This window comes from Crocodylus porosus, unplaced genomic scaffold (assembly GCF_001723895.1).
Source record: "Crocodylus porosus isolate Cpor-Errol unplaced genomic scaffold, CroPor_comp1, whole genome shotgun sequence".
NCBI classification, from domain to species: Eukaryota; Metazoa; Chordata; order Crocodylia; family Crocodylidae; genus Crocodylus; species Crocodylus porosus.
This window is the reverse complement of record NW_017728909.1, coordinates 38,354,306-38,365,120: the sequence shown is the minus strand read 5'-3', so window position 1 is coordinate 38,365,120 and position 10,815 is coordinate 38,354,306. Positions and strand designations below refer to the sequence as shown.

The following is a 10,815-nucleotide window of genomic DNA, read 5'->3' as shown; positions in this document are numbered from 1 at the left end:
CCAAAGCATGAACGAAATACAACATATTTAACGTCAGAAATTATTGTTTTGGTATTTTTCTGCTGCTTTAACCTCTACTTATATAAACTGAGTTTACCACCATACAAATATTAAAATACTAAAATTCTCAGGAAGCACAAAACTTATATTACATTCTTAGTGCAGTGGTGCACAACCATGTTTTCCTGGCAGGCTGAATGGGGAGTGCCTGGTCCAACTTCACCCTAGATGGTGGTTCTGATCCAGCATCCAGGATCAGAACAGTGGGCACAATCTGGCCATATGGAGAGGCAGCCTGGCCTGAACCTGGCCCCACAGTGAGGAAGAGGGCATGCCCTGGCTCCAACCTGGCCCAGCATGGGGGAAGGGAACATGGCCCATCTGGAAATCAGCCCCATGGTGGAAAAAGGGTTGAGGGCTGGGCCCGGGGAGGGAAGGGGGCCCAGCCTGGCTTTGACCAACTCGCGGAGCTTGGGGTTTGGGGATCTGGCTGGGAGAAGGTCTGCCATATTAATAGCCATTGCTCCCTTTCCACCAAATTTCCTGAGCCATGGTGAGCTGTGCATGGAGTTTTCTAGCAGGGAGCTGTCCCATGGGGGCCAGGTGCTGTGCCTTCACAGGCTGCATTTGGCCTTCAGGCAAGAGGATGAGCACCTCTGTTCATAATGGATTTGTCTTGTTTTTCAAAAAAAATTTTAAATGCAAGTATGTTTTTAATTTAATTAATGCTTTCTTTGTACATGAGGTATTTAAAGAGCTAACATATGTAAGGTAAAAGGAAGCTCACAAAAGGTTTGAATCTCTTTCCACTTCTATTATTAGGCTCTAATACAGCATTATTCCAGGCTTATTTTAGCAAGCCTATGCATTCTCTAGTAGAATGTTGAGAACAAATTCATTACTGATGTAAACTGGTGAGATGATAGTGACTCAGAAGGATTTGCATTCACTTGCATCTGATTTGCATTTTGGCCCTTGTCTCATGGGACCCAATGAGTCCCTGTACACATGTGGGAACACTGCTCCAACGCACTGTAATTACAGCACATCAGAGCAGACTTGATTAATCAAGTCTGTTGGAGCATGCTAATTAGCATGCTCCAGCAGCTTCCACATCTTATGTATTCAGCATCTCTGTGCTTCAAAATGGCAGCAATGAACAAGCTTTAGTTAAAGCTCCCCCAATGCCATTTTGAAGCGTGGGACACTGAATACACAAGACACTGTGGGAACTTCAATTAGAACGGCTCTCAGAGCCTTCCTCTTCCCCACTGAGGCACGTGTAAAGACCCCCAATGTTCCAAGCTGCTAGCAGAGAAGGGTCAGCTCCCGCTTGCAAAAGGTGCTACATTACCACTTACTTCAACAGGCAGCCACCCTGATTGTCAGGCGCATCATTTGATTTTTTTCAATACAGCTGCTCTTCAGCCTGCTTTCAGCAGCGTTTTAGCTTGTGGAAAACAAACATCTTCCTGCATGCCTGCATACTGTTGTGGCCATACTTTTTAAGATGGAGTTTGATTAGCTTATGAAAGAGATTGTATAATGTGAATCCATGATGTCCCTTCCTGTTCTGTGTTCTTCTTTTCATAACGACCCTGTGGAAAAGATTCAGTCAGATTTGGGTAAATGCTTTGCAGCCTTAATAGCGATGCAGTAACTCATAAATTATAACCATTCCCTTGTAATATTACCTGGGAGGCATGCTTCTTTGAAACATTTTAAGGTTTTCCATGTTTATCATGCAGTATAGGTATGGCCAATGCAAAACAGATATGCTACCTGGGGTAATACCAGATGATAAAATTTTTATGCGACTAGTTCATACTTGGGTGGGTGTTACGGTTTATGCACTGAATTCTATATTAGTGAGCAAAACACAAATGACCTTATAGAAAAATTCTGAAAAAAAAATCTCCCATTGAATTCAGTGCTCTTGCCACTTCCCATCAACCCTAAAAATAAGGACATTTCAGGTCTGTGTACAAACAGCTACTTTTAAATGTCTCACAGATGTAATAGCATATTTTCCAAAACTTTTATGATGGTTTATATTTTTCAAGGATTTTTAAAAACATCTATTCTGTTAAAATCACATTGAAAGATATATTTTCTTTTCTTGCTGAAGAGATAGTGTACTGTATTTTTTGTGAAAAGGTAGCTTCTTTGGTTAATAATTGTCATTTCTATTTTATGGTTTTCCAGGCAGTGTTCACTGATTTAGAGATTCTTGCAGCAATTTTTGCTAGTGCAATACATGATGTAGATCACCCTGGAGTTTCAAACCAGTTTCTTATCAACACAAGTAAGTATGGCTTTTTAGAAAGCATTTAAAGTTCTCTGCTTGGTGTTACGTAACGTTTCTATATTGCAAATAAAAATACAGTCTGTTTTTCTTTGCATATCCATAGTTACCTTTTCTTAGAACTTGTATAGGTGTTTGCATTTTAATCTGTTTATCCTTTTGCATGGAACTTAACCCTAGAAATAAATCAATTTATTGTGATAAGTGCTCAAAGAGAGCACAAGCACTTGAGGATGGACTACAAAACTTAGTCCCATTAGGACAAGATACTCGTTCTTTTGAAAGAAAAGAGTAAGGTTTTCATTAAATAAGAAAAATATATACAAGAACAACATTAGAAAATTAAAGGAAATAAAATATGAAACAATGGAAGGAGGAAACAAAACAGTCAACATCCTTGGGTTTGTTGGGCTCTTTGAAATAAACTGTGCAGGGCCCATCCTTTTTTCCTACCTGTGATAGTTTTTCCATATATATATCTATATATATGCTGTCAGCAAACATGGCTTCTTTTCAACTGCAGGCTCCCTCAGGCTCTGGCAAAAATTCTGGCTCACCATTTGTGAGACTCCACAGCCTCTGGCTGACAATTAGATAGAGCGGGAAGCAAAGGACATGGACCAATCTATTGCCACCCCTAAATGTGAGGTCCAGTGAACCAGTGATTGGTTCTTCTCTGCTTAGTGTGTAGCATTACAGCAATGCTTCCAATTTTCTACCAAATCGAAGCACTAACTTCTTAGTTAATTTCATATCTTTATTCAAAGGAGCCAGATTGTCATATATTTACTGAATAGTGGCCTGACAAAATGAGACCCAGTGATTTTTCTGTGAGACTGTTCATACAATTTGGGTATGAACGAATGAACAATTTAGCACAGAGGCATAGCTAGAGCTGTTTCTTTTCCCTGAGCAGAGCAGAGGCAAAAGTGGTGGTGAGGGGGAGTGAGACAGAGTCGTCTGCCTCTGGCCTATGTGGCTGGAACTAACAGCCCCTGAGTGAGCCTGTGCTGAGCGCAGTCCACTGCTGCTTCTCTGGTGTTCCCACTGCCTCCATTCCAGTGTCTCCTGTAATGAATGCCCAAGGCCCGTGCCCTGGTTGCCCACTTCCAATTATATTACTGATTTACTTTGGGGTAAAAAAGGGGCAGGATTTTACCCTGTGTTAGCTGCTCTGTGAGAATTTAGCCGTCTTTCATAGATACCTAAGCTTCTCTTCTTTAGTTTCCATTTACCACAAGATAAGAATTCACACATGTGCACTAACCACAGAGCAGCTGACACAGTAAAGTCCAATTCCTTTTTAAACTGAAGTAGTTTGTTCATGTGTCCATATTCTAAGGTGAGTAAGGACAGTACAATCTAAATCAGTGTAAGTTCCTATTTAAAATGTTATTTCTTTAGCTATTCCAAGCAAATTTTAAACAGCTGACAAGAAATATCACGTCTGAAATAACATTAAGAGTCTGAGCAAGTCAGGAGAAAAAGCCAGGGAAAAACTATGGAATCAGGTCTGAGACTGCACCTTTAACCCATCTAGTTGCATCCTACCAGATACTGTAGGTAATTGCTGCACAGGGTGAATATACTGTACTGGTGGTACAATGCCATAAACCTGACCTAGCAGCCTGGTTTGAGGCAGAGATCTAATTTTGACTCTCTCTTCTGTTGCATGTTCAAATAAGATACTGAACATTGTTTGAATCTATTTTTATGTGCTTTAATTGCCGTAGGGCTACCCTATAGTGGAAATCAATTTGGTGACTCATCAGCAGGGAAGAAGTTTGGAAATGTTACTGGATTTTTGGAGCTGTGTTGATAACAAGTGCAGTTCATTTTGATATGGGAACAGCGTGATCCAGTGCTTAATTTTCATACCTGTAGGAATAGGCTGATATAGCCTATAGCTTTTTGTGGGACCATTCAGGAATTAACATAGACATTTACAGCTTTTGGTAAAGCAATATAATATAATAAAATGAACAATAACACTTGTACATAATATAATAGCATTTACATGATTTATACTTGATATTTTTTGCCAAAACATACTATAATATTATCCATTCTGACAGTTTACAAAAAATTCAAACAGAACATAGTATATAATGATATGAAAATAAAGAAAATGAAGCAGAGAACCATATAGTAAAACAGGGGAAGTAGCCCAGAAAAACTTAGGGACTATTTGACAGGCTGCAAGTTAGAAGGAATCTGAATTGTTCTTTTTCATTAGCCAGGTATTTAAAAATTTTCCACTAATGGTGAGAGACATTTTCTTCTTATTTCTTTGAAGAACAAATGAGACCACAAATACTGATTTAAATCATCCATCTCATAAGAACATATGCCGTCCAAATACTGGGTGTGAAACCATCAACCCATGAGAATTGTGTATCTCCTTAGAGCAGGGGTGTCAAACATCCATCCCCATGGCCAGATCCAGCCTGCTGACCTGGGTCCTCTGAACCACCAACTTTTGCCTCAGCTCTGGCTCTGGTGGTAGGGCTTCCCCCGGTGGCAAGCAGCACCTCTGAGAGAACAGCGCAAAGTAGAACTGCCAGCAGATGCCCTGCCACTGTGGCCAGAGCCAGGGCAAAACACCTGAGTCAGCAGGCTGTGGCCACAGTGGCAGAGCGTCTGGCTGGAGTGCTCTCACTGGAGTGCTGGCTGCCACCACAGGAAGCCCCATCACCTCTGTCAGAGGCCTGGCTTTGGTTGTAGCAGAGGTATGGTAAGGTTTGTCCACAGTGCTACTGGGACTGTCAACTCCTGATTCCCACTAGGATTCAGGCTGCTGTTGTGGGACCCCATGGTGCTTAGGTTTCCATCACCTGGCTCTCACTGGGGAGCTGACTGCCATATAGGAAAGCCCTGCTGCTGTGCTCTAGCTACAGGGAAAGGGCTTCAGCCCATGCTACGCATGGAGCTGCCTGCACCCTGGTTAAAGCTGGGCTCTGGGAGCTGCCATAGGAAGTCACACCCCTGTTGCCATGGCCTTGATCACAGTACTGCAGGGCTGCTTTTGCCCTGGCAAAAGCTGGAGTGCTGATTGTCACTGGAAGCCATACAACCACCTTGCCAGAGCTCCGGCCGTGGTGCCAGAGTCTCGGCATGCTGTGCTGCTTTGTTTGCCAGCACCCCAGCTCTCACTGGAGTACTGTCTGCCACTGGAAGCAGCCCAGCCACTTTAGCCAGAAACCTGGCTTTGGCTATGGTGACATGCATGCACTCATACACGCACTGTCTCTCTGTCTGACACGCACATACTGTCCCTGCAGTGTGCTAACTTTCTTCATGCAGACACATGTACGCATACTTTATTGCTTTATTCAGAGTCAAAGTTAGAGTGATTTAACTTCTAGCACTACAAGATCATGTAGATGCAACAGTTAGATGGTATCAGTGGGTTCGTGCTCCCAAGCAGCAGCAGTTCTCCCTCCTTTTTTAAAGCACCTGAAAGTATGTTTGGCCATACCCATATGCAAAACCCAGTTACGACTGACAGTTTGAAAGTTCTCGGTTGGCATGTAAAAAATGAGATGATTGTCTCAGTCCAGTAACTGTGGATAGACAAACTTCCCCATCAGTAAAATCCAGCACTAATTGACACTTTCTGGCTGGCTGGCTGACCAGAGGCTTAGGATTTCAAGGGGATGCTTTTGTCCACATGACAGCCCTGTGAGTTAGTTATTTATTACTATTCTCATTTCATACATGGGGAACTACAATATAGAGAGATGAAGATCCTAACACTCCAAGGCAGAATGGCACCTAGCTACCATTCATCATTGCTAAACCCATCAAACAGAGTTAAGCACCTAGGCTGCTTGCAGATGTTAAAAAATAATGTAAAAAAACAAATCTGTGCTTTACCAAAATAAGTAGTGCTTTACTTCGACCCAGCTCTGCAGCGTCCATATAGATTGGGCACTTCAGCGGGGCTTTTTAGGCACTTTTAGCTAAAGCTGATTCAATCAGCTATTAGATAAAAGTGCCTAAAAAGCCCCACTAAAGTGCACAATCTTTACAGACGTCAGGCAAGTTGAGTTGAAGTAAATGCATTCTCTTCTGGACATGCGTTGGGCACAGCCCCAGAACATGCCAAGTTTAAATAAAGTAAAGCACTTAGTTTGTTTTGTTTGTTTGTTTTTTTTGTTTTACATCTGCAAGCACCCCTGAATATCCTTAAACATCTGGTATTGTACTAAGCAACTGATCCAGTATCATACAGGAAGCCTGAGACAGAGCAAGCTGTTGGACTCAGGTCTCCTAAGTCCTCAGCCTACTACAGTTTCCTTAACATCCTCATCTTTGCCATCAGTCTTCTCTGTTTTCCACTGATCCTTGTAGTACATTTATTTGATGTATAAATTACTTACTTATGACATAGATAAATAATAAATAAAATTTAAAAATAAAGTTTGCCTTTAAAAGCTAAATTATTACTATTTTGTCACAATTCAGTGTATTCGTTATTAAACTGTGTTCATCTGTGGTATTTCTGAATATTTGTTGCTTTTTACAAGAATTAGGATATATTTGTACATTTGTTCATGTTTTTGTATGTTTGTACAGAAAAAGGACCCCTTATTCATATTTCAAAAAAGGATCATATTAGCATCAGAAAGGGGTTTTTTAATCTTTTTTTTTTTTTTTTTTTTTCTTGCCAACATACCTGAAGCCTCTAACATGATTGTTGTAGTGAATAACACGTGGGCACTTTTTCTTTCACTGTGATTACAAATTTCAGCATGATGGAGCTACCCCTTGAGCTCAGCTCTTTCTGGGTAACTTAATTGTGCTGAGCAATTCTCTAGTATTGACCTTCTGGAAGGTTGCTTTGTCTGAAAAATAAATCATTTCCCACTTTCTTTCTTAGAAAAACAGCAAATAAACGCAGTGATGATTTATTTTTCACAAAGAAAAAAGAAAAAAAGATTAAAGGGGTATTGATTGAGCAAAGGGTATTTCTTTTCCTGTCTGTTCTTATGGTTTTTACTGCCTTCAGGAGAAACAAAGGTAGGGAAAGGATTTCCTGATTCACAGGATTCAAGTGTTCAGTACAGGAGAGTGAGACAGCAGGAGAATACATAATGAGGCTTCAGAGATCTGAACAGAAGACCCTTTATATGCTACCCCATTGAGCCAGAGGGATTTCAGAGTAGAGCTTCTCTAAAAGAAGATAATAAGGGCAAACATTAGAATGTGCATGGATAGATTTAGGATATATAAACTGCAATAAACATAAATTAACATCAATAAATAATCAGTTTGATTGCATATAACCTATTTTTGTCCTAACAACAGATCCATTGTGGGACATATTCAAACGCATGCAAGCTAGTTGTCTGCATACAATCCAGCTGTGCACCTGTGCAAATGGAATGTGTTTTTTATTGCCAAAACTCTCTTTTACCAGGCCCTGAGTAGACATATATCAACTTCTGCATGCAATTAAATAAAGATCTTGTTAAGAGAATTTGAGCCCAATTTACTTTCATGAATATATAGAGTGACCTACAGTTAAGGATCCTTAGGTTTGAAAAAGTAGCATTTTGTCATTAATAATTAGTTGTCTGCAACTCGGGTGTTAAATATTGAAGAAGTCATTTTTTGCTACCATCCAGAAGTTACGCTTTTAAAGATTCAGTGTTCTCTTAGAGAAGATCCTGAAATGCAGCTTCTTCCAAAATACGCTGTTGTCACAGGCTAATAACGTCTGGACTCTCCACTTCCTTGAGGGCCTGAAATTGTTGAAGGTTATAGGTAAAAAATCTGTTGGTTGCAACATGTAAGAATTTGCTTCTGTTCATTTCTTTTTATTTTACCCTAGCACCAAGTTGCTGGCATATGCAACTTAATTTTGTAGTTGTGTGGAAGGGATGTGTATGCAATATTTTCCGTCTAATTTGATGTCCATACAGAATATTGTTCTGAAAGTTCAGCACTGGAAGCTTACTTGCCATTTCATGTATGCATACAGGCTTTGGTGGAAATCTGGCATTGTATATTCTGCAAACACCTGTGCCTTGACTTGTTAGGGTTTTTGCAGGGAGGGGAGAAGGAGGAGGATGTTTACTTCATCAATACCCATAACCTCTGAATTACACAAACCCTTTTCTTCCTGTATACACCACTGAAGATAGAAGTTAAAAGATGTTGGAATAAAAAAGACATCTTCAAATCTTATGAAACGTAACAGCCTTGTATTTATTCTGTTTTCTTAATTACCATCTTAGAAGATGCCAACAAGTATAGGTCTAAGAAAGCATTAGTTTGACCTGTAGCGGGCAGCCAGGAAGAAGACTATTGTAAGCAAACATTAGAGTAATCTGTGCTTTTCAGCTGTCATGACAATCTGAAAAATCAAAATTTACTTGGGCGAAACAGGCTTTATTAATATTCTGCTTCATGACTGTCTTGCAGACTCTGAACTTGCCTTGATGTACAATGACTCGTCAGTATTGGAGAATCATCATTTGGCTGTGGGCTTCAAGTTGCTGCAGGAAGAGAATTGTGATATTTTCCAGAATTTGACCAAAAAACAGAGACAATCACTGAGGAAAATGGTCATTGACATTGTGAGTTACAACTTGAGCTTCCCACTTCATAATGTTTTGAAACTGAATGGCAGAAACAAACAGCAGATAAAATGTTATGGTAAATTATAATCAAACATGCAGTATAGACACTGAAATGAAAATTGCCTTATCCGTTGTTCATGCATATACATTGGGCTCCTTTGATTTAAATGCATGTTTCTGATTATTTTGGAGTTCTTCGAGGTAATTTTTGTCAAGATACTTCTGTGTGCTTCTGCAGCATTACAGTCTAAATGGTCATTAAATTTAAGATAATCTCAATTAAAATGTCATTTTTTCATATAAATCAAAATGAAATTCTATCCCTTGAGTTACTCTGGCTTAAGACAGTTCTTTGTATAGTCAAATGTGTGAACTGTGGTTCATGGTTTTTCAGCACCATATATTTGTGTAATTTGGGGCCTGTGAATTCAAATATTGATTTCAGAAAAGTCATTTGAGCATTTTGATTACTAATGATTTGTCTTGTTCAAGGTGCTTGCAACAGACATGTCTAAACATATGAATCTCTTGGCTGATTTGAAAACTATGGTTGAAACCAAAAAAGTGACAAGTTCTGGGGTTCTACTTCTTGATAACTATTCAGACAGGATTCAGGTAAGACGGTCTGTGCTGAAAATATTCTCTTACCCTAATTTTCTTCATTTCCTACATTTGTCTTCCCAGTGCTTTATATTAACTTCCTTCTCACCTCACTAAGCTCTGTTTTTCTTTTCCCTTTCCTTTTTAATGTGTGTGATTCGTGTCATTTTTTTTTTTTATTGAGCATTAACCAATTTTTTAAATGAGCTTTGAGACAGGATGGAATTTTTCTTGATTTAATTTTATATGGCCTAACCTCTAAGTAGAGAGAGCTGGTTAGCCATGTTAATTTGAAGTCTACCCAACCTTCTGCCTAACCTCTAAGTATCTTTGAACCTAATCAGTCTAGCACTTCAATATTTTTTGTCACTCGGTATAGGCAGAAGCTTGAGAAGTGAGATAATTTGTGTCTATTAATGCAAGTGTGAAAAACATACACAGGCACCTCAGGCTTACTGTTCAGAATAAATCTAGCACTACATGTATTTTCACGATTCTGCTTCACAGGCACCAAATGTGAAAATGGAAAAAAGAGCCTTTCGTCTCCCGTGTAATAACACCACAGGTGCTCAGTAGCTAATACGTGTTTGTCTATTTTAGGTTCTTCAGAATATGGTGCACTGTGCAGATCTAAGCAATCCAACCAAGCCACTCCATCTCTATCGCCAGTGGACAGACAGAATAATGGAAGAGTTCTTCCGTCAAGGAGACAGGGAAAGGGAGAGGGGCATGGAGATAAGTCCCATGTGTGATAAGCACAATGCATCTATAGAGAAATCACAGGTAATCCATTTTTTACATGATCAGAGCTGCTTCTTATCCACATTGCATTTATTTGCCTGGGTTTATGGTTCCATGATGTAGGATCTTCTATACTTCCCCTATAAATCAGCATCTAAGCAACTAGATGGTAAAAAGTATTAAGAATTCCTACTTTTAAAATGCATCTATACTTGTGTATTGGTGAAAGTTCCCATCATTGTACTCTCTCAGACTAAATACAGACAGTCAAAATCAGAGTAAATTGGATGCTTATCTTGCTGGGATCCTATGACCCCAGCTGACTTCCTGCCCTTTGGGCAGGGGGCTGGACTCGATCTCTCGGTCCCTTCCAGCCCTGATGTCTATGAAATTCAATCTGTGCAGGTTAGTCTAAGCTGCATAGATTAAATCAAAAAGCAAGTGAACAGACACTCCCCATAGGGAGCTTCTGGAGGGGTTGGACATATTCAAGTCAGCCTGTCTGGATGATCTCCACCCTAGAGTTCTAAAGGAACTGGTCGAGGTCATTGCAAGTCCCCTGGCACAGCTTTACGAGCACTC

General features: G+C 39.9%; 1 protein-coding gene across 5 annotated transcripts in view; it reads left to right on the top strand.

Moving 5' to 3' along the window:
- The window catches only part of PDE4D (phosphodiesterase 4D), a 1,130,464-nt gene that overhangs the window by 1,112,599 nt on the left and 7,050 nt on the right, over positions 1–10,815 (top strand). For all 5 annotated transcript variants that reach the window (XM_019532104.1, XM_019532105.1, XM_019532109.1 and 2 more), the window contains 4 exons: positions 2,206–2,305; positions 8,735–8,889; positions 9,385–9,507; positions 10,093–10,275. In XM_019532104.1, the coding sequence (XP_019387649.1) occupies positions 2,206–2,305; positions 8,735–8,889; positions 9,385–9,507; positions 10,093–10,275 (561 nt within the window). The remainder of the gene's footprint in view (positions 1–2,205; positions 2,306–8,734; positions 8,890–9,384; positions 9,508–10,092; positions 10,276–10,815) is intronic.